This window comes from Nerophis ophidion, linkage group LG23 (genome assembly GCF_033978795.1).
Source record: "Nerophis ophidion isolate RoL-2023_Sa linkage group LG23, RoL_Noph_v1.0, whole genome shotgun sequence".
NCBI lineage: Eukaryota > Metazoa > Chordata > Actinopteri > Syngnathiformes > Syngnathidae > Nerophis > Nerophis ophidion.
In genome coordinates, this window is record NC_084633.1 from 36,037,871 (window position 1) to 36,063,370 (window position 25,500).

General features: G+C 38.8%; 1 protein-coding gene across 2 annotated transcripts in view; it reads left to right on the forward strand.

The window, feature by feature from the left end:
* The window catches only part of usp43b (ubiquitin specific peptidase 43b), a 321,262-nt gene that overhangs the window by 284,093 nt on the left and 11,669 nt on the right, over positions 1–25,500 (forward strand). For both annotated transcript variants that reach the window (XM_061884275.1, XM_061884274.1), the window contains exons 9-14: positions 2,883–2,986; positions 14,313–14,390; positions 14,459–14,588; positions 20,076–20,418; positions 25,011–25,169; positions 25,251–25,415. In XM_061884275.1, the coding sequence (XP_061740259.1) occupies positions 2,883–2,986; positions 14,313–14,390; positions 14,459–14,588; positions 20,076–20,418; positions 25,011–25,169; positions 25,251–25,415 (979 nt within the window). The remainder of the gene's footprint in view (positions 1–2,882; positions 2,987–14,312; positions 14,391–14,458; positions 14,589–20,075; positions 20,419–25,010; positions 25,170–25,250; positions 25,416–25,500) is intronic.

The window sequence follows — 25,500 nt, forward strand, 5'->3', positions numbered from 1 at the left end:
TTTAGTACCTTTTTATTTATATTTTAATATTCTAAAATTGTTCTTTGAGTGCAATAGGAAACAGATGTTTATTGTATTGGAAAATGTTCTGTTAATATAAAGCCAAAATGTACACTTTTTCGTACTTCCCTTTATTTGGAAAAATATCAGAAATATACATTTGGTACAGGTACCAAATTATTGGTATCGGCACAACCCTAATATATTTGTGTATATATATATATATACATATATATATATATATATATATACATATATATATATATATATATATATATATATATATATATATATATATATATATATATATATATATATATATATATATATATATATATACATATATATATATATGAATACCACAATAAAAGCATCCTAAAAACCTAGTGTTTGCAGTATTGTGTAACATCACCCAAGGTGGTGGTTCTGTATCTACGTCAACATATTCAGATCTTTAGGAATGTGCCGTTCTTTCCTGGCAGGCCTGAGCGTGGGAGTTTGTATTTTTCAGCCCAGACAGCATCCACTGACCACATTTCACAGGAAAGCAGAAACCTGTTTCATATTTGCAAAAAGCGCCCCTTGTTTGAAATATGTTTTTTTAATGTGCTGATTATGATAACTGTGCTGTCCAGTTGTTATTTCGTGTTTGTTTTCATAAAATGGTATCACTTGCAGTGCAGTTGCACTTCCAAGACTTTAGATGGCAGTAATGTACGGGCTGTCTATGCTGTGTTGTTTAACTAGGAAGTAGCTTCTTTCATGGAACTGAATATAGCGCCCTACAACGTGTTTATACTGTGGGAATTATTACTGAGTCTAACGTTCATCTTAGTTGTGATTTTCGTTAGCCAATTTGAAGGTGTTGAAATCGCTAATAGTAGCCTGTCTATGGCAAATCCAATGGAAATTAGCATCAAGCTAGGTCATTTTTCGAAAAGTGGAGCCTCACTTTACCGTCCAGGGTTTTTTACCATGCATTATTGTTTTGTTGGTGTTAAAAACTGCAATCTTACTTGTAATCCAATCCGCTCGACGTCATGAATTTAGTTGAGCATTTTGTTCCGTAGGGAAATCTCCATTTATTTTAAAAGTTTAATATTTTCAATTCTGTTTTGTTGACATGTTGTGGACAAAGCAAGTAACGCTGATCAATGATAAATGCTCTGAGTTGAGTTATAACAGCACATTATTTACCTGTATGACCTAATGCAAACAACCTTACCTAGTCATGGTGCACAACAAAAATATCTATCCAACACAAAACGTTACACATGGTCACACATAACACAACCTGCTCACTCAAATTTGTGAGTATTATAAAACGAAACAAAAAACGTCCATACGCCATAAATAAAATAACAATTTTCAATTAAACCCCTTTTAAATCCATTACAAAGCATGATGGGAAAAATGAAAAACACTCTCCACACTTTTGTCCATGTTTGGCACATTTTGGCTGCTTGATATTTCGGGTTGATTAAAAAACTTTAAGGAGGTCGTCACGATACAAGGAAGGAGTCAAACTTTCACCTACTAACTCTTATTATCCAATTATACAAATTATTTATTATACATCTATTATTTTAATATGTGCATTTTTGTGTGTATGTTCTATATATGTATATAGTATGTGTGTATATATGTATATATATATATATATGTATATATATATGTGTGTATACAGTATGTGTGTATATATATATATATATATATATATATGTGTATACAGTATGTGTGTATATATATATATATACAGTATGTGTGTATATATGTATATATATATATATATATGTGTATACAGTATGTGTGTATATATATATATATATATGTGTATACAGTATGTGTATATATATATATATATATACAGTATGTGTGTATATATGTATATATATGTATGTATATATGTATACAGTATGTGTGTATATATACATTATATATATATATACACATACATACATCCATTGTGTGTGTGTGTGTGTGTGCGTGTGTATATATATATATATATATATATATATATATGTGTGTGTGTGTGTGTGTGTGTGTATTTATGTTTGTGTATATATATACATATATACACATATGTGTATAGGTCACTGGTTCAAATCCCACCTAGAACCAACCTCGTCACGTCCGTTGTGTCCTGAGCAAGACACTTCACCCTTGCTCCTGATGGGTGCTGGTTGGCGCCTTGCATGGCAGCTCCTTCCATCAGTGTGTGAATGTGTGTGTGAATGGGTAAATGTGGAAGTAGTGTCAAAGCGCTTTGAGTACCTTGAAGGTAGAAAAGCGCTATACAAGTACAACCCATTTATCATTTATGTATACATACATACATATACACACACACGCGTGTGTATATAAATATCCATCCATTTTCTGCCGCTTATTCCCTTTTGGGGTCGCGGGGGGCGCTGGCGCCTATCTCAGCTTCAATCGGGCGGAAGGCGGTGTACACCCTGGACAAGTCGCCACCTCATCGCAGGGCCATGTGTATGTATATATATATATATATATATATATATATATATATATATATATATATATATGTGTGTATATATTTATGTGTATTTATTTATATATATATATATATATATATATATATATATATATATGTGTGTATATTAATATATGTGTGTGTGTTAGTGTATATGTATTTATGTATGTTTATATGTGTATATATATACATATATACACACATATATATATATATATATATATACACAAACATATATATATATTTATATGTAAATATGTATTTATACATATATATGTGTATATATATATATATATATATATGTATGTATGTATGTATGTATTTATGTATGTACATACATACACAATGTTTGAGCATGTTTTGATTGACCTGTTTTTCCTTCCAGAACAACAGAGTCCTCTTCAACATCCGCGTTGTTGGAGGATCTTCATTTTACAGCTACTTGTCACCTCAGGACGCCCGGCCGCTCTACCACCCGGCTGTTGACAGGTGAGTGTGCAGCGTGGGGGCAGGTGGAGTGGAGTGGAGTGGGGGCGGGCGGTGTTCAATGACTAGGTGTTTTCATGTTCCAGGGACGAAATAAAATGAGCCTTTGGAATTGAGCCGTGACCTGGCAGGGAGGTTTTATGTTTTCCCACAGAGTCATTGGCCTTTTTTCAAGGTCGTCCGCTCTTCAGTGTCGGATTCTTCCGCGGTCCTCACGTTGTAGAGGCTCTGAATACAGTGGAACCTCCGTCTACAAACCCCTCATTCTGCAAACTTTTCACTTTTGTTGTAGAAATCTTGATCGTTCCATCCGCTCAACGTGAGTCTGCAGCGCGGCCATTTTGTGCCCGGCAGCACATCCACTGTGAACGGGCTAATTGATCGCCGGTAATCATTTAGTGCTGCTGTTAGATACCGTGCTACTTTGTCTGCTTTTTAAGTGGGTTTTTTTTTTACTTTTTTACAACATTTTTGTACAAACCCCGTTTCCATATGAGTTGAGAAATTGTATTAGATGTAAATATAAACAGAATACAATGATTTGCAGATCATTTTCAACCCATATTCAATTGAATGCACTACAAATACAAGATATTTGATGTTCAAACTGATCAACTTTTTTTTTTTGCAAATAATAATTAACTTAGAATTTCATGGTTGCAACACGTGCCAAAGTAGTTGGGAAAGGGCATGTTCACCACTGTGTTACATCACCTTTTCTTTTAACAACACTCAATAAACGTTTGGGAACTGAGGATTCTAATTGTTGAAGCTTTGAAAGTGGAATTCTTTCCCATTCTTGTTTTATGTAGAGCTTCAGTCCTTCAACAGTCCGGGGTCCCTGCTGTCGTATTTTACGCTTCATAATGCGCCACACATTGTCCATGGGAGACAGGTCTGGACTGCAGGCGGGCCAGGAAAGTCAATCAATCAATGTTTATTTATATAGCCCCAAATCACAAATGTCTCAAAGGACTGCACAAATCATTACGACTACAACATCCTCGGAAGAACCCACAAAAGGGCAAGGAAAACTCACACCCAGTGGGCAGGGAGAATTCACATTCAGTGGGACGCCAGCGACAATGCTGACTATGAGAAACCTTGGAGAGGACCTCAGATGTGGGCAACCCCCCCCCTCTAGGGGACCGAAAGCAATGGATGTCGAGCGGGTCCAACATGATACTGTGAAAGTTCAATCCATAGTGGCTCCAAGACAGCAGCGAGAGTCCCGTCCACAGGAAACCATCTGAAGCGGAAAGTACCCACACTCTTTTTTTCACGAAGATTGTGTTGTAACACGTGCCAAATGTGGCTTGGCATCGTCTTGCTGAAATAAGCAGGGGCGTCAATGAAAAAGACGGCGCTTAGATGGCAACATATGTTGTTCCAAAAGCTGTATGTACCTTTCAGCATTAATAGTGCCTTCGCAGATGTGTAAGTTACCCATGCTTTGGGCACTAATGCACCCCCATACCATCACAGATGCTGGCTTTTGAACTTTGCGTCGATAACAGTCTGGATGGTTCGCTTCCCCTTTTGTCCGGATGACACAATGTCGAATATTTCCCAAAATAAATGGAAATGTGGACTTGTCAGACCACAGAACACTTTTCCACTTTGCATCAGTCCATCTTAGATGCTCTCGGACCCAGAGAAGCCGGCGGCGTTCCTGGATGTTGTTGATAAATGGCTTTCACTTTACATAGTACAGCTTTAACTTGCACTTAAAGATGTGGCGACCAACTGTATTTAGTGACAGTGGTTTTCCGAAGTGTTCCTGAGCCCATGTGGTGATATCCTTTAAAGTAGGGGTGGGCATTACGTCTATCGCGATCGACTGGTCGATCTCGGAGGGTGTGTCAGTCGATCTCAAGCCAGGCATTAAAAAATAGACATAAAAATGAGCAATCATCAATCATACCAAGACTTTACTTTCGTCAGTTGTTTGACATTCTCGGCACCCGAGGATCTTGTGAGATGACGCTGGCTGCTGCGAGCTCATATTTAAGAAAAAAATCACTAACAGGGTGGACGCAGAGATACACATTTTATTTCTAGGGACTCCGTACCTACTGTCAAAACTCTAAAGACCGACTGCACAGTTCCTGTCTTCACCATAAAAGACCTGTTTCATCCTGCCTGTGCTAACAAAATAAGAGTCTCAGAAAGCTAGCGTGCACAAGCTAGCAAGCTACGGAGTTTGATGCCAATGTATTTCTCCCCCGCCCTCAGCGACCGCTTTCTCACTTGCTTGCCCACCCGCACTCTCACTGACGTCACTCACCTGCTGCCAGACATTAAAGGGCCACACACATACGCTACTCTCATAACAAAGTGTTTAAAAACGAGTATGCAAGTTGGACAAATGAGATGCCAAATCCAACCACTTTCATGTGGTATTGGACAGAAAGGAGGACTTTTTTTTTTCCTCCATTTGAAAATGCGGACGTTATCAGCACCACTGTCTAATTCCAATCAATGCAAGTCATCAGAATCAGGTAATACACCAACTTATATTCTTGTCTTCATGAAAGAAAGGAATCTATGTGTGTTAAACATGCTTGTATTATCATTAAACACCATTAACTTGTTAACAAAAATGTCTCTTTCATAAATAAATAAATATAAATTATAAATAGGAATGAGGTAGATCTCCTCGACTTGGTCAATTGAAAAGTAGCTCGCCTGCAGAAAAAGTGTGAGCGCCCCTGCTTTGAAGATTGATGTTGGTTTTTGATACAGTGCCGTCTGAGGGATGGAAGGTCACGGTCATTCAATGTTGGTTTCCGGCCATGCCGCTTACGTGGAGTGATTTCTCCAGATTCTCTGAACCTTTTGATGATATTATGGAGCGTAGATGTTGAAATCCCTACATTTCTTGCAATTGCACTTTGAGAAACGTTGTTCTTAAACTGTTTGACTATTTGCTCACGCAGTTGTGGACAAAGGGGTGTACCTCGCCCCATCCTTTCTTGTGAAAGACTGAGCATTTTTTGGGAAGCTGTTTTTATACCCAATCATGGCACCCACCTGTTCCCAATTAGCCTGCACGCCTGTGGGATGTTCCAAATAAGTGTTTGATGGGCATTCCTCAACTTTATCAGTATTTATTGCCACCTTTCCCAACTTCTTTGTCACGTGTTGCTGGCATCAAATTCTAAAGTTAATGATTATTTGCCCAAAAAATATCAGTTTATGAGTTTGAACATCAAATATGTTGTCTTTGTAGTGCATTCAACTGAATATGGGTTGAAAAGGATTCACAAATGATTGTATTCTGTTTATATTTACATCTAACACAATTTCCCAACTCATATGGAAACAGGGTTTGTAGTTTTAGTAATCAACGAAGTAAAGCGGGTTATATATTTTATTTTTGAGAAGTTTTGTTGAGCGTGTGTGTTGGTGTTCGCAGGGCAGCTGCATAGGAAGAGAGACAGTTCAGCTTGTTGTTGTTGTTTTGGCTTTTTTATTAAATACAAATTGAATCTCACTCCATTGTTGTTTGTTTGACGTACAGTGCTGTATAGCACTCTATATCCTGTTCCAAGTCGACACCCATCCATCCATTTCTACCGCTCGTCCCTTTCGGGGTGGCGGGGGGTGCTGGTGACTATCTCTGCGGCATTTGGGCGGAAGGTGGGGTACACTCAGGACAACAGAGACAAACATTCACACACTAGGGCAAATTTAGTGTTGCCAATCAACCTATTCCCAGGTGCATGAATTTGAAGGTGGGAGGGGCCTATCCCCAGGTGCATGTCTTTGGAGGTGGGAGGGGCCTATCCCCAGGTGCATGTCTTTGAAGGTGGGAGGGGCCTATCCCCAGGTGCATGTCTTTAAAGGTGGGAGGGGACTATCCCCAGGTGCATGTATTTGGAGGTGGGAGGGGCCTATCCCCAGGTGCATGTCTTTGAAGGTGGGAGAAGCCTATCCCCAGGTGCATGTCTTTAAAGGTGGGAGGGGCCTATGCCCAGGTGCATGTATTTGGAGGTGGGAGGGGCCTATCCCCAGGTGCATGTCTTTGAAGGTGGGAGGGGCCTATCCCCAAGTGCATGTATTTGGAGGTGGGAGGGGCCTATCCCCAGGTGCATGTCTTTGAAGGTGGGAGGGGCCTATCCCCAGGCGCATTTCTTTGGAGGTGGGAGGGGCCTATGCCCAGGTGCATGTATTTGGAGGTGGGAGGGTCCTAACCCCAAGTGCTTGTCTTTGAAGGTGGGAGGGGACTATCCTCAGGTGCACGTATTTGGAGGTGGGAGGGGCCTATCCCCAGGTGCATTTCTTTGGAGGTGGGAGGGGCCTATGCCCAAGTGCATGTATTTGGAGGTGGGAGGGGCCTATCCCCAGGTGCATGTCTTTGAAGGTGGGAGGGGCCTATCCCCAAGTGCATGTGTTTGAAGGTGGGAGGGGCCTATCCCCAGGTGCATGTATTTGGAGGTAGGAGGGGCCTATCCCCAGGTGCATGTATTTGGAGGTGGGAGGGGCCTATCCCCAGGTGCATGTATTTGGAGGTAAGAGGGGCCTATCCCCAGGTGCATGTATTTGGAGGTGGGAGGGGCCTAACCCCAAGTGCTTGTCTTTAAAGGTGGGAGGGGCCTATCCCCATGTGCAGGTCTTCGAGCCCGGGATTGAACTCAAGACCTTCGTGTTGTAAGGCACATGCCTAACCCTCTGCTCCACCGTGCTGCCTTGTACAAAATATGGAATGTAGGGATTTGCCTCATGATAACAAACGTTTCTATTCATAACAATCATAAAGTTTGTAAATCATGCGGTTTCGGCTTTTTTTTTTTTTCACGGAAGGTCCCGGAACGACTTGCAAGTAATGGCAAGACTAAAAGTAGTCCATCGAGATTGACGGAGGTTGAAATGATTCAAAGGAGAAAGTTATTGTGAGTTTATCACACGACAAAGAGTTCGGCCATTCGGTTAGAGCGGGAGGTCGGCAACTCACGGCTCTTTGGCGCCGCCCTAGTGACTGCCTGGATATTTTTCAAAAATGTATGAAAATGGAAAAAGATGAGGGTAAAAATAGATTTTTAATATATTTTCTGTTGGAGGACAAACTTCCAAATATGTTGGAAATCCCATTGTTTATATTAAGCATGCTTCACTGATGAGCGCCCGTTTGTCCTACTAATTTCATCAGTCCTTGAACTCACCGTAGTTTGTTTACATGTACAACTTTCTCCGATGCTGCCACAGAAATACCTTATTTTTGCCACTTCTCCTTTGTCTCATTTTGTCCACCAAACATTTTATACTCTGCGTGAATGCACAAAAGTGAGCTTTGTTGATGTTATTGATTTGTGTGGAGTACTAATCAGGCATGTTTGGGCACTGCATAACTGCAAGCTAATCGATGCTAACTTGCTCTTTAGGCTAGCTATATGCACATATTGCATCATCATGCCTTTTTGTAGGTATATTTAAGTTCATTTTATTTCCTTTACCTATGTACTCTGTGTGTTTAATCTATATTTACATTATCTGTATGTAATGTGCCATGTTGTTCCAGACCACAGTAAATGTTACCTAGCTTGCAAAGATTGTAATAAATCCATTAGAAGATGTTTCCTGTAACTTGGACACACATCTATATCTTTTGGCCATTCTAAGTCAGTCATTTCCAGAAGTTATCTCACCCTCTGAGAAGTTTTACTAATGTTTTCCAATGTTGTAAAAATATGTAGAATAAATATTACATTTCAACATTTCTGTCAATGAAGATTTGTGTCAGCCTGTGACACATAGTTGTTTTGATAGTGGGCTAATGTAGACACTTACATCACGTGTTGTCTTCCTTATAACACTTACATAAGACTTTAAAAGGCATTTTGATAGTAGGCTAATATAGCTAATATCGACACTTACATCACATGTTTACTTCGTTATAAAAACTTGTACAAGTCTATTAAAGTCATTTTGATAGTAGGCTCATATAGACACTTACACCATGTGTTGCCTTCATTATAACACTTATATAAGACATTTAATGTAATTTTAATAGTAGGCTAGCATAGCTAATATAGACACTTAGCTCATGTGTTGTCTTCATTATAACACTTATACGAGTGTTTTAAAGTAATTTTGATGGTAAGCTAATTTAGACACTTACATCACGGGTTGTCTTCATTATAACAATTATATAAGACTTTTAAAGTCCTTTTGATAGTAGGCTAGCATGGCTAATATAGACAGTTAGCTCATGTGTTGTCATCATTATAACACTTATATGAGTCTTTTAAAGTAATTTTGATAGTAGGCTCATGTAGACACTTACATCAAGTGTTGTCTTCATTATAACACTTATATACGTGTCTTTTAAAGTAATTTTGATAGTAGGCTCATATTGACACTTACATCACGTGTTGTCTTCTTTATAACACTTATAAAAGGCTTTTAAAGTCATTTTGATAGTAGGCTAATATAGACACTTACATCACATGTTTACTTCATTATAAAAACTTGTACAAGTCTATTAAAGTCATTTTGATAGTAGGCTCATATAGACACTTACACCATGTGTTGCCTTCATTATAACTCATATATAAGACATTTAATGTCATTTTAATAGTAGGCTAGCATAGCTAATATAGACACTTAGCTCATGTGTTGTCTTCATTATAACACTTATACGAGTCTTTTAAAGTAATTTTGATAGTAAGCTAATACAGACACTTACATCACGTGTTGTCTTCATTATAACAATTATATAAGACTTTTAAAGTCCTTTTGATAGTAGGCTAGCATAGCTAATATAGACAGTTAGCTCATGTGTTGTCATCATTATAACACTTATGAGTCTTTTAAAGTAATTTTGATAGTAGGCTCATATAGACACTTACATCAAGTGTTGTCTTCATTAAAACACTTATATACGTGTCTTTTAAAGTAATTTTGATAGTAGGCTCATATAGACACTTACATCATGTGTTGTCTTCTTTATAACACTTATAAAAGGCTTTTAAAGTCATTTTGATAGTAGGCTCATATAGACACTTACATCAACTGTTGTCTTCATTATAACACTTATATAAGTCTTTTAAAGTCATTTTGATAGTAGGCTAATACAGACACATCATGTATTGTCTTCATTATAACACTTATAAAAGGCTTTTAAAGTCATTTTGATAGTAGGCTAATATAGACACTTACATCATGTGTTGTCTTCATTATAACACTTATATAAGTCTTTTAAAGTCATTTTGATAGTAGGCTCATATAGACACTTACATCAACTGTTGTCTTCATTATAACACTTATATAAGTATTATAAAGTCATTTTGATAGTAGGCTAATACAGACACATCATGTATTGTCTTCATTATAACACTTATATAAGTCTTTTAAAGTCATTTTGATAGTAGGCTAATATAGACACTTACATCATGTATTGTTTTCATTATAACACTTATATAAGTATTTTAAAGTCATTTTGATTTTAGGCTCATATAGACACTTACATCAAGTGTTGTCTTCATTATAACACTTATATAAGTCTTTTAAAGTCATTTTGATAGTATAGACACTTACATCATGTGTTCTTTTTATCAAAACACTTATATAAGTATTTTAAAGTCATTTTGATATTAGGCTAATATAGCTATTATAGACACTTATATCATGTGTTGTCTTCATTATAACACTTATATAAGTCTTTTAAAGTCATTTTGATATTAGGCTAATATAGCTATTATAGACACTTATATCATGTGTTGTCTTCATTATAACACTTATATAAGTCTTTTAAAGTCATTTTGATAGTAGGCTAATATAGACACTTACATCAAGTGTTGTCTTCATTATAACACTTATATACGTGTCTTTTAAAGTAATTTTGATAGTAGGCTCATATTGACACTTACATCACGTGTTGTCTTCTTTATAACACTTATAAAAGGCTTTTAAAGTCATTTTGATAGTAGGCTAATATAGACACTTACATCACATGTTTACTTCATTATAAAAACTTGTACAAGTCTATTAAAGTCATTTTGATAGTAGGCTCATATAGACACTTACACCATGTGTTGCCTTCATTATAACTCATATATAAGACATTTAATGTCATTTTAATAGTAGGCTAGCATAGCTAATATAGACACTTAGCTCATGTGTTGTCTTCATTATAACACTTATACGAGTCTTTTAAAGTAATTTTGATAGTAAGCTAATACAGACACTTACATCACGTGTTGTCTTCATTATAACAATTATATAAGACTTTTAAAGTCCTTTTGATAGTAGGCTAGCATAGCTAATATAGACAGTTAGCTCATGTGTTGTCATCATTATAACACTTATGAGTCTTTTAAAGTAATTTTGATAGTAGGCTCATATAGACACTTACATCAAGTGTTGTCTTCATTAAAACACTTATATACGTGTCTTTTAAAGTAATTTTGATAGTAGGCTCATATAGACACTTACATCATGTGTTGTCTTCTTTATAACACTTATAAAAGGCTTTTAAAGTCATTTTGATAGTAGGCTCATATAGACACTTACATCAACTGTTGTCTTCATTATAACACTTATATAAGTCTTTTAAAGTCATTTTGATAGTAGGCTAATACAGACACATCATGTATTGTCTTCATTATAACACTTATAAAAGGCTTTTAAAGTCATTTTGATAGTAGGCTAATATAGACACTTACATCATGTGTTGTCTTCATTATAACACTTATATAAGTCTTTTAAAGTCATTTTGATAGTAGGCTCATATAGACACTTACATCAACTGTTGTCTTCATTATAACACTTATATAAGTATTATAAAGTCATTTTGATAGTAGGCTAATACAGACACATCATGTATTGTCTTCATTATAACACTTATATAAGTCTTTTAAAGTCATTTTGATAGTAGGCTAATATAGACACTTACATCATGTATTGTTTTCATTATAACACTTATATAAGTATTTTAAAGTCATTTTGATTTTAGGCTCATATAGACACTTACATCAAGTGTTGTCTTCATTATAACACTTATATAAGTCTTTTAAAGTCATTTTGATAGTATAGACACTTACATCATGTGTTCTTTTTATCAAAACACTTATATAAGTATTTTAAAGTCATTTTGATATTAGGCTAATATAGCTATTATAGACACTTATATCATGTGTTGTCTTCATTATAACACTTATATAAGTCTTTTAAAGTCATTTTGATATTAGGCTAATATAGCTATTATAGACACTTATATCATGTGTTGTCTTCATTATAACACTTATATAAGTCTTTTAAAGTCATTTTGATAGTAGGCTAATATAGACACTTACATCAAGTGTTGTCTTCATTATAACACTTATATACGTGTCTTTTAAAGTAATTTTGATAGTAGGCTCATATTGACACTTACATCACGTGTTGTCTTCTTTATAACACTTATAAAAGGCTTTTAAAGTCATTTTGATAGTAGGCTAATATAGACACTTACATCACATGTTTACTTCATTATAAAAACTTGTACAAGTCTATTAAAGTCATTTTGATAGTAGGCTCATATAGACACTTACACCATGTGTTGCCTTCATTATAACTCATATATAAGACATTTAATGTCATTTTAATAGTAGGCTAGCATAGCTAATATAGACACTTAGCTCATGTGTTGTCTTCATTATAACACTTATACGAGTCTTTTAAAGTAATTTTGATAGTAAGCTAATACAGACACTTACATCACGTGTTGTCTTCATTATAACAATTATATAAGACTTTTAAAGTCCTTTTGATAGTAGGCTAGCATAGCTAATATAGACAGTTAGCTCATGTGTTGTCATCATTATAACACTTATGAGTCTTTTAAAGTAATTTTGATAGTAGGCTCATATAGACACTTACATCAAGTGTTGTCTTCATTAAAACACTTATATACGTGTCTTTTAAAGTAATTTTGATAGTAGGCTCATATAGACACTTACATCATGTGTTGTCTTCTTTATAACACTTATAAAAGGCTTTTAAAGTCATTTTGATAGTAGGCTCATATAGACACTTACATCAACTGTTGTCTTCATTATAACACTTATATAAGTATTATAAAGTCATTTTGATAGTAGGCTAATACAGACACATCATGTATTGTCTTCATTATAACACTTATATAAGTCTTTTAAAGTCATTTTGATAGTAGGCTAATACAGACACATCATGTATTGTCTTCATTATAACACTTATAAAAGGCTTTTAAAGTCATTTTGATAGTAGGCTAATATAGACACTTACATCATGTGTTGTCTTCATTATAACACTTATATAAGTCTTTTAAAGTCATTTTGATAGTAGGCTCATATAGACACTTACATCAACTGTTGTCTTCATTATAACACTTATATAAGTATTATAAAGTCATTTTGATAGTAGGCTAATACAGACACATCATGTATTGTCTTCATTATAACACTTATATAAGTCTTTTAAAGTCATTTTGATAGTAGGCTAATATAGACACTTACATCATGTATTGTTTTCATTATAACACTTATATAAGTATTTTAAAGTCATTTTGATTTTAGGCTCATATAGACACTTACATCAAGTGTTGTCTTCATTATAACACTTATATAAGTCTTTTAAAGTCATTTTGATAGTATAGACACTTACATCATGTGTTCTTTTTATCAAAACACTTATATAAGTATTTTAAAGTCATTTTGATATTAGGCTAATATAGCTATTATAGACACTTATATCATGTGTTGTCTTCATTATAACACTTATATAAGTCTTTTAAAGTCATTTTGATAGTAGGCTAATATAGACACTTACATCATTTGTTGCCTTCATTATAACACTCATAAAAGGCTTTTAAAGTCATTTTGATAGTAGGCTAATATAGACACATCATGTGTTGCCTTCTTTATAACGCTTATGTAAGACTTTTAAAGTCATTTTGATAGTTGGCTAATCCAACTAAAATAGACACTTGCATCATTCTCAACCAATACACTACAACACAAATACAATGTTTAAACAACATGCTTTTTGACAACGTTTATTTACTTTCTGGTCGTGACCTTGATGTGACCATTGAATTTTGGTCATTTCCCAAACAACAATGTGGATCCAAAGTCGCCTAAAATGTATAAATACAACTATTTTGCATCGTTGTTTCAAAGCCGGTTATAAAGGACGAGTGCGTGTAATCAACATTGTTTCAATGTCTCGTGCCTGCTGGGTTGTCTGATCTGATCATGCAGGCGGCACATGACTATGGTCTATGGAAACACTGACATCTAGTGGACACAAGAGTGCGCACTGCAGTTTGGTGACATCATGGATTCATGTGTTCATGCTTTGGTCTTTTTAGAGCGCTGAAATTCTGCAGCCCAGGAGGCCCCGCCCACGTGAAGCTCATCATCGAGTGGGAGTACAGACTCAAAGACTGGTGAACTAAGCACTTTTTAGCCTGACAATCAAGTGGTTTGTGTGTTGAACAAGTGTTTTTGTCCACAGCCTGTTTGGCAACATCCAGGAGGAAGTGGTGAAGGACGCGGAGAGTGTGCGGCGTCAGCAGCAGCAACATGTCCAGCAGTACAGCTGCACCTTGGACCAGTGCTTCCAGCTCTACACCAAGGAGGAGCAGGTGTGCACCTCACTCGGCATGCTCTTGTTCCACCTCACTGGACGTGTTCTTGTTCCATCTCACTGGACGTGTTCCACCTCCACCTCATTGGGCATGTTCCCGCTCCACCTCACTGGCGTGTTCTTGTTCCACCTCACTGGACATGTTCTTGTTCCACCTCACTGGGCATCTTCTTATTCCACCTCACTGGACATGTTCTTGTTCCACCTCACTGGACATGTTCTTTTTCCACCTCACTGGGCGTGTTCTTGTTCCACCTCACTGGGCGTGTTTTTTTTCAACCTCACTGGGCATGTTCTTATTCCAACTCACTGGACATGTTCTTGTTCCACCTCACTGGACGTGTTCTTGTTCCACCTCACTGGCATGTTCTTGTTCTACCTTAATGGGCATGTTTTTGTTGAACCTCACTGGGCAAGTTCCCGCTCCACCTCACTGGGTGTGTTCTTGTTCCACCTCACTGGGCGTGTTCCTGTTCCATCTCACTGGACGTGTTCCACCTCCACCTCATTGGGCATGTTCCCGCTCCACCTCACTGGCGTGTTCTTGTTCCACCTCACTGGACATGTTCTTGTTCCACCTCACTGGGCATGTTCTTATTCCACCTCACTGGACATGTTCTTGTTCCACCTCACTGGGCATGTTCTTATTCCACCTCACTGGACATGTTCTTGTTCCACCTCACTGGACATGTTCTTTTTCCACCTCACTGGGCGTGTTCTTGTTCCACCTCACTGGGCGTGTTTTTGTTCAACCTCACTGGGCATGTTCTTATTCCAACTCACTGGACATGTTCTTGTTCCACCTCACTGGACGTGTTCTTGTTCCACCTCACTGGGCATGTTCCCGCTCCACCTCACTGGCATGTTCTTGTTCCACCTCAATGGGCATGTTTTTGTTGAACCTCACTGGGCAAGTTCCCGCTCCACCTCACTGGGTGTGTTCTTGTTCCACCTCACTGGGCGTGTTCCTGTTCCAACTCACTGGGCGTGTTCCCACTCCACCTCACTGAGCATGGTCCTGCTCCACCTCACTGGGCGTGTATTTGTTCCACCTCACTGGGCATGTTCCCGCTCCACCTCACTGGGCGTGTTCCCGCTCTACCACACTGGGTGTGTACCTGTTCCACCTCACTGGGTGTGTTCTTGTTCAACCTCACTGAGTGTGTTCCTTGTTCCACCTCATTGGGCGTGTTCCACTCCACCTCACTGGCCGTGTTTTTGTTCCAACTCACTGGGCGTATTCCGCTCCACCTCTCCGGGCATGTTCTTGTTGCACCTCACTGGGCGTGTTCCCGCTCCACCTCACTGGGCGTTGGGCGTGTTCTTGTTCCATCTCACTCGCCGTGTTCTTGTTCCACCTCACTGGGCGTGTTCTTTCTTTCCATCTCTCTGTGCATGTTCCCACTCCAGCTCACTGGGCGTGTTCTTGTTCCACCTCACAGGGTGTGTTCCCACTCTACCTCACTGGGCGTGTTCCCGGTATACATCACTGCGAGTGTTCTCCCCCACTTCACAAGCCGTGTTCCCGGTCCACCTAACTAGGCGTGTTCCCGCTCCACCTCACTGGGCTTGTTCTTGTTCCACCTCACTGAGCGTGTTCTTGTTCCTCCTCCCTGGGCGTGTTCCAGTATGCTTTGTAGTCTGGAAAATATGGCAATGTTCCGCAAAATGGGGAAAAACCTGTTATTTTGTAGACTAACATATACTACATTGCTTCGTTTGGAAACAATTAAGGCATGTAAATAAACTTTCTGTGTAAATAACTCATGTCACAACGTGTATATCTGCGCCTTTTAGTCCGCTGCAGATAATATATCACCACAAGGCGATTACTATAAAAGGTGTGTTATTGTTTGCTATGGCGCCATCATGACGATGGCTTCTGTTTTGTTTGATCAGCCGTTTTACTGCCGTGTTACACACACAGTTTGAAAACAAATAAAAGGTATGTAAATAAACATTTACTAAATATTTCCCTCAAAATAACTAATTTTACAAAATTTTAGAAGTGGCTTCCTAGCAGTTCCACTGTAGACACGGCACAGGAGCCAAGCGTGCAGTTTTTAACAAACGTTTTAACGTCCTCTGCTCTCGGCCGCTCACCGCTAAAGACAACAAATGATTAGATCCACACGTGCCACCTGGGAAATTAATCACCTGTCAGCTGTGTCTCGCCATCAGCACATGCCCCGCCCCCGTGTGACGGTGCTCGTCCTCAGCACCATAGACGGAGGCGGTGACCTTTGCTCTTTCAGGCTCGCTGGCCACACCTCCCTCCACAACATATATATATCTACAGCTTATAGTCCGGTGCGGCTAATATATGGAAAAATAGTTTTTTGTTTCCTAAAAATGTAGTGGGCGGGGCTTATATACCGGTGCGCTCTATAGTTTGGAATATGAAGTCCTTTTTCTTTTCCATCCCGGACCAAACAACACACATATAAAGTTTCTATACACAATAAATGTGTTTGTAGAATGTGTTGCACCACTCCTGTTGTGGTGTAACAGAGGGAGATGACGGCTCAGACACCAGGGGGCGTATTTCTCGATGTATATTATTATATGTATATATATATATATATATATATATATATATGAACAATATGATATAATAAATAATGTTCAAAATACTTAATAAACTATAGATTGGAGTGTGACTAAATTCAAGAGTGTGTATGGTGTCAGACTATGTGAAGCAGTTATCTGTTCAGTGTTACCGGGTGTTGTTGTTCCAAACTGAAAGTCCAAAGGGAAGAGGCTAAAAGAGGCGAGATCCAAGGGCAAGAGAGAAGTGTCAGAGTCCGTGTTCATGCAAGGGGATCGAGATCCGGAAAGGCGGGGGAGGGGGTCCATTGAGTGAGACGCATAGCTCGAAACCAAGGCAACGGAAGGAAAACACTGCGGGCACAAGGGAGTGTCAGGGGTATTTGTTGACGAACCCCAAGATGCAGAGATGGAGGCAGGCATGGAGTGAGCAAACATGATTTTAATATAAATACTAAGACAAAACCAAAAAAAGGGTTCAAACGAAAAGTGCGCACGTGGGCGGATAAAAAACAAAAGGCCTTTAGCATAGAAGCTAACAAGAAACAAAAAGGAACTTTAGCATGGAAGCTACAGGATAACATACAGAAAAACTGGAAATAGCTATGGCTAACAAAAACAGCTTACCGCTACGACGGCCAGGACAGGATGTAGCACGACAGGTAATAGCTGAAATAATGCCGGACACGACAGGTAGCAAAGACACAAGAGTGACATGAGGCAACGACAATACAAATGACAATACAATACAATGATCCAGCCACTGACACAAGACAAAGCAGGTACAAATAGGAGCCGGCTGATTGGCAACAGGTGTGGCCAGATGCCAATCAGCCACAGCTGAAGGGGAACACAGCACTCAGGGAACAAGACAGGAAGCTGACAAATTAAGAGCACTTGACAGGAACTAAAAGACTGGAAATACTAAACACAGGAAATAGACAAATGCAGAGAAATAAAACTAAAACATAGAAAAAAAGTCAGGGGCAAGCCTGACAGGGAGAAGACGGGACAAATCAAGCATGGGGAAGAAAAAGAGAGCATAAAGATTGTGTCGGCTTACGGTACACCATTGAGAAACTAAGTTCCCGCCAGGAATCTTGGGTCCACCGGTCCTTTATTCAGGTCCATCTCATCCAGGACCAGGTGCGCTGATTGCGGATTGTATCCAGCTGCGGGGGCATGTCCTGTGGAGCTCACAGCGGAGCCTCTAGGTCAGGGGTCACCAACCTTTTTGAAACCAACAGCTACTTGTGGGGCGGTATAGTTCGGTTGGTAGAGTGGCCGTGCCAGCAACTTAAGGGTTGCAGGTTCGATTCCTGCTTCCGCCATTCTAGTCACTGCCGTTGTGTCCTTGGGCAAGACACTTTACCCACGTGCTCCCAGTGCCACCCACACTGGTTTAAATGTAACTTAGATATTGGGTTTCACTATGTAAAGTGCTTTGAGTCACTAGAGAAAAGCGCTATATAAATATAATTCACTTCACTTCACTTCTTGGGTACTGATTACTGCAAACGGCTACCAGTTTGATACACACTTAAATAAATTGCCAGAAATAGCCAATTTGCTCAATTTACCTTTAATAAATATATATATATATATATATATATATATATATATATATATATATATATATATATATATATATATAAAAATGGGTATTTTTGTCTGTCATTCCGTTGTACATTTTTTTTCCTTTTACGGAAGGATTTTTGTAGAGAATAAATTATGAAAAAAACACTTAATTGAATGGTTTAAAAGAGGAGAAAACAGGGAAAAAATGAAAATTACATTTTGAAACAAAGTTTATCTTCAATTTCGACTCTTTAAAATTCAAAATTCAACCAAAAAAAAGAAGAGACAAACTAGCTAATTCAAATCTTTTGGAAAAAATGTCAAAAATCATTTATGGAACATCATTAGTAATTTTTCCTGATTAAGATTAATTTTAGAATTTTGATGACATGGGACCAAGTTATATTTCTAACAAAAAAAAAATCATTATTTCTTCTAGATTTTCCAGAACAAAAATTTTAAAAGAAATTCAAAAGACTTTGAAATAAGATTTAAATTTTCTTCCAAAAATGTTCTAGATTTGCCAGAATAATTTTTGGGGATTTTAATCATAAGTTTGAAGAAATATTTCACAAATATTCTTCGTCGAAAAAAACAGAAGTTAACATGAAGAATTAAATCAAAATGTATTTATTATTCTTTACAATTAAAAAAAATGTACTTGAACATTGATTTATATTGTCAGGAAAGAAGAGGAAGGAATTTAAAAGGTAAAAAGTTATGTATATTCAAAAATCCTTAAACCATTTTTAAGGTTCTAAAATTGTCTTTCTGAAAGTTACAAGAAGCAAAGTAAAAAAAATAAATTAATTTATTTAAACAAGTGAAGACCAAGTCTTTAAAATATTTTCTTGGATTTTCAAATTCTATTTGAGTTTTGTCTCTCTTAGAATTAAAAATGTCGAGCAAAGCGAGACCAGCTTGCTAGTAAATAAATAGAATTTAAAAAATTGAGGCAGCTCACTGGTAAGTGCTGCTATTTGAGCTATTTTTAGAACAGGCCAGCGGGCAACTCATCTGGTCCTTACGGGTGACCTGGTGCCCGCGGGCACCGCGTTGGTGACCCCTGCTCTAGGTGCTCCCGCAGAGGAGGGAGAAGCCGTAACAACTCCACTAAAACCAGTTTGATACAAAGACATTCAACGGACAGAATAACTCCAAAAGTATTTGATGGTATTTAGAGAAATAATTGTTTGCCGCGGCCCTACTCTGGAGTGTGTTGTAAATGTTTGTCACTATTTTAAACGTGAATGGGTCTAAATGAATATAGAACACCCTTGCCTTGCAACAATGGCGCCGCCTTTGAGGGCGATGAGAAAGCAGTGATCAATTAGTCCTAAAGGCGTGGTGTTCCTTTCAGCTGGCGCCGGACGACGCCTGGAAGTGTCCTCACTGCCAGCAGCTGCAGCAAGGCATGGTGAAGATGAGCTTGTGGACGCTGCCCGACATCCTCATCCTGCACCTGAAGCGCTTCCGGCAGGTGGGGGAGCGCAGGAACAAGCTGACCACCTTCGTGCACTTCCCGCTGACGGGCCTGGACATGACGCCGCACATGGTGAAGAAGCGCACGCACGGCGCCGCCGCCGCACCTCACCCGGGATGGAAAGGGTCCCGACGCTCCGAGCTGGCTCCTCCTGACTTCCTGTACGACCTGTACGCCGTGTGCAACCATCACGGAGGAATGCACGGCGGCCATTACACAGGTCAGAGGTCACACGCTACAGGAGATTGTAAAATATGAGGAAATTCAACCGGTTAAGGCATCGGCGTATGAACTGTGGCCCAAAAAGTCATAATTATAATATCGTTATACTTATTCCCTGCTTAGGCTGTTGCCCCCGCGACCCGACCTCGGATAAGCGGAAGATGATGGATGGATGGATTATTATAAATTGTATTTATTATTGTAATTTAATAATGTATAATAATGTGTATATTATCCAAAACACATTATCTATCCAAACAATCCATCCATCCATTTCCTACCGCTTGTCCCTTTTGGAGCCTATCCCAGCTGCACATGGGCGGAAGGCAGGGTGCACCCTGGACAAGTGGCTAACACAGATAGACAGACAACATTCACACACTAGGGCCTTTTTAGTGTCGTCAATCAACCTAGTTTAATATGGTTTAATATAGCTCGGTGGGTAGAGCGGCCGTGCCAGCAACTTGAGGATTGCAGGTTCGATTCCCTCTTCCGCCATGCTAGTCACTGCCGTTGTGTCTTTGGGCAAGACACTTTACCCACCTGCTCCCAGTGCCACCCACACTGGTTTAAATGTAACTTAGATATTGGGATTCACTATGTAAAGCGCTTTGAGTCACTAGAGAAAGGCGCTATATAAATATAATAATAATAATATAGTAATAATCAAATTCATATAATTTAATATTTATAATTACATATTTAGTGTACATTTTATTTATCAATTTAATTTGTAATTGAATAATTTATAAGAATAGTTATAACAAATGAATAACATTTTTTAATATAGTTTAATATGTAGTAATTTTATATATAATAGTTTAATATAGTTTTTTATAATAATAATATAATTTTATATTTATGATAACATATTACATATTTTATTTTTACATTTAATTTGCAATTTAATCATTTATAATAATTATAACAAATGAATAACATAATTTAATATAGTTTAATATATAAAAATAATTAAATTAATATAATTTAATGTTTATAATAATAATATTTATTATGCATTTTATTTATACTTTTAATTTGTAATTTAATAATTTAGCCACTTCACTGCTAGTATCAATATCCGTCCATCCATTTTCTACCGCTTATTCCCTTTTGGGGTCATGAGGGGCGCTGGCGCCTACCTCAGCTACAATCGGGCGGAAGGCGCGCTACACCCTGGACAAGTCGCAACCTCATCGCAGATTAGTATCAATATTTTCAACAAAAAAACTTCTGGTTTTCCCGATATTCCCAAATTTCCAGGATATTCCCATTCAAATGATTAGATGTTGTCATAGTTCTAAATTCTCAAAATGAAGTGCAGTTTTTAACCCTGATTTCGACATTTCAACCATCCACCCACACTACTTTTCCCATTTTTCAAACCCAACACATGTTTTCCCTTTCCCAAAATTCCCCAAATTTCCCTAAATTTCCTCCCCATTGACAATAAATGGGCGATATACAAACCTCTCCATCTCCCACATTTCTCGCCGGATTCCAGTAGTTCCAACATCCACAGACTCCACTCACCCTGGACATTCAAGCATTTCCCTTCTACTCACGCGTATCGGAATTGCAAATTCTAGTTTGGAGTGATTTAGAACAGATTTAAAACAAAACAAAAATCCCAATGTGCTTTCTCACCGGATTCCAGTAGTTCCAACATCCACAGAGTCCACTCACCCTGGACATTCAAGCATTTCCCTCCTACTCACGCGTATCGGAATTGCAAATTCTAGTTTGGAGTGATTTACAACAGATTTAGAACAAAAAAAAAATCCCAATGTGCTTTCTCGCCGGATTCCAGTAGTTCCAACATCCACAGAGTCCACTCACCCTGGACATTCAAGCATTTCCCTCCTACTCACGCGTATCGGAATTGCAAATTCTAGTTTGGAGTGATTTAGAACAGATTTAGAACAAAAAAAAAATCCCAATGTGCTTTCTCGCCGGATTCCAGTAGTTCCAACATCCACAGAGTCCACTCACCCTGGACATTCAAGCATTTCCCTTCTACTCACGCGTATCGGAATTGCAAATTCTAGTTTGGAGTGATTTAGAACAGATTTAGAACAAAAAAAAATCCCAATATGCTTTCTCGCCGGATTCCAGTAGTTCCAACATCCACAGACTCCACTCACCCTGGACATTCAAGCATTTCCCTTCTACTCACGCGTATCGGAATTGCAAATTCTAGTTTGGAGTGATTTAGAACAGATTTAGAACAAAAAAAAATCCCAATATGCTTTCTCGCCGGATTCCAGTAGTTCCAACATCCACAGACTCCACTCACCCTGGACATTCAAGCATTTCCCTTCTACTCACGCGTATCGGAATTGCAAATTCTAGTTTGGAGTGATTTAGAACAGATTTAAAACAAAACAAAAATCCCAATGTGCTTTCTCACCGGATTCCAGTAGTTCCAACATCCACAGAGTCCACTCACCCTGGACATTCAAGCATTTCCCTCCTACTCACGCGTATCGGAATTGCAAATTCTAGTTTGGAGTGATTTAGAACAGATTTAGAACAAAAAAAAAAAATCCCAATATGCTTTCTCGCCGGATTCCAGTAGTTCCAACATCCACAGAGTCTACTCACCCTGGACATTCAAGCATTTCCCTTCTACTCACGCGTATCGGAATTGCAAATTCTAGTTTGGAGTGATTTAGAACAGATTTAAAACAAAACAAAAATCCCAATGTGCTTTCTCACCGGATTCCAGTAGTTCCAACATCCACAGACTCCACTCACCCTGGACATTCAAGCATTTCCCTTCTACTCACGCGTATCGGAATTGCAAATTCTAGTTTGGAGTGATTTACAACAGATTTAGAACAAAAAAAAAATCCCAATGTGCTTTCTCGCCGGATTCCAGTAGTTCCAACATCCACAGAGTCCACTCACCCTGGACATTCAAGCATTTCCCTTCTACTCGCGCGTATCGGAATTGCAAATTCTAGTTTGGAGTGATTTAGAACAGATTTAGAACAAAAAAAAAAATCCCAATATGCTTTCTCGCCGGATTGCAGTAGTTCCAACATCCACAGAGTCCACTCACCCTGGACATTCAAGCATTTCCCTTCTACTCACGCGTATCGGAATTGCAAATTCTAGTTTGGAGTGATTTAGAACAGATTTAGAACAAAAAAAAATCCCAATATGCTTTCTCGCCGGATTCCAGTAGTTCCAACATCCACAGACTCCACTCACCCTGGACATTCAAGCATGTCCCTTCTACTCACGCGTATCGGAATTGCAAATTCTAGTTTGGAGTGATTTAGAACAGATTTAAAACAAAACAAAAATCCCAATGTGCTTTCTCACCGGATTCCAGTAGTTCCAACATCCACAGAGTCCACTCACCCTGGACATTCAAGCATTTCCCTCCTACTCACGCGTATCGGAATTGCAAATTCTAGTTTGGAGTGATTTAGAACAGATTTAGAACAAAAAAAAAAAATCCCAATATGCTTTCTCGCCGGATTCCAGTAGTTCCAACATCCACAGAGTCTACTCACCCTGGACATTCAAGCATTTCCCTTCTACTCACGCGTATCGGAATTGCAAATTCTAGTTTGGAGTGATTTAGAACAGATTTAAAACAAAACAAAAATCCCAATGTGCTTTCTCACCGGATTCCAGTAGTTCCAACATCCACAGACTCCACTCACCCTGGACATTCAAGCATTTCCCTTCTACTCACGCGTATCGGAATTGCAAATTCTAGTTTGGAGTGATTTACAACAGATTTAGAACAAAAAAAAAATCCCAATGTGCTTTCTCGCCGGATTCCAGTAGTTCCAACATCCACAGAGTCCACTCACCCTGGACATTCAAGCATTTCCCTTCTACTCGCGCGTATCGGAATTGCAAATTCTAGTTTGGAGTGATTTAGAACAGATTTAGAACAAAAAAAAAAATCCCAATATGCTTTCTCGCCGGATTGCAGTAGTTCCAACATCCACAGAGTCCACTCACCCTGGACATTCAAGCATTTCCCTTCTACTCACGCGTATCGGAATTGCAAATTCTAGTTTGGAGGGATTTAGAACAGATTTAGAACCAAAAAAAAATCCCAATATGCTTTCTCGCCGGATTCCAGTAGTTCCAACATCCACAGAGTCTACTCACCCTGGACATTCAAGCATTTCCCTTCTACTCACGCGTATCGGAATTGCAAATTCTAGTTTGGAGGGATTTAGAACAGATTTAGAACCAAAAAAAAATCCCAATATGCTTTCTCGCCGGATTCCAGTAGTTCCAACATCCACAGAGTCTACTCACCCTGGACATTCAAGCATTTCCCTTCTACTCACGCGTATCGGAATTGCAAATTCTAGTTTGGAGTGATTTAGAACAGATTTAGAACAAACAAAAAAATCCCAATGTGCTTTTTCGCCGGATTCCAGTAGTTCCAACATCCACAGAGTCCACTCACCCTGGACATTCAAGGATTTCCCTTCTACTCACGCGTATCAAAATTGCAAATTCTAGTTTGGAGTGATTTAGAACAGGTTTAGAAAGAAAAAAAAATCCCAATGTGCTGATTCAGGTTATTTCGCTGATGTGTTGTTGTGCCGGCAGCCTTCTGCAGGAACTCGGTGGACGGCCAGTGGTACAGTTACGATGACAGCGTTGCCGATCCAGTTTCAGAGGAGGACCTGTGCACACGCGGTGCCTACATCCTCTTTTACCAGAGAAGAAGAACCATCCCGGCTTGGTCTGCGAGTTCCTCTGTCACCGGTTAGACCTTGCCGGCCGTCCTATCCGGTATCTTCGATGCTCGCCAAATCAAGCTCTTCTCTCACGTCCCTCTTCTTCCAGGGTCCACAAGCTCGTCGGCGTCCGGCCACTGGCTGGTGCGGCTGACGGGGGGCGGGGACAGAGGCGCCCCGGCATCCGGCCTGGGGCCCCCGGTGCCCACGCGGCCTCCGGAGTCTCCTGAGCTGCCGGTGTTTGGAGAAGAACTCTCCCAAACAGCAGAAACAAGTGATGGTCAATCTTTATCTAAGACAACAACACATGTTTTTTTGCATTCTAACTCGTAAATTAATGTGAGCAAAAGTCAGCTAAC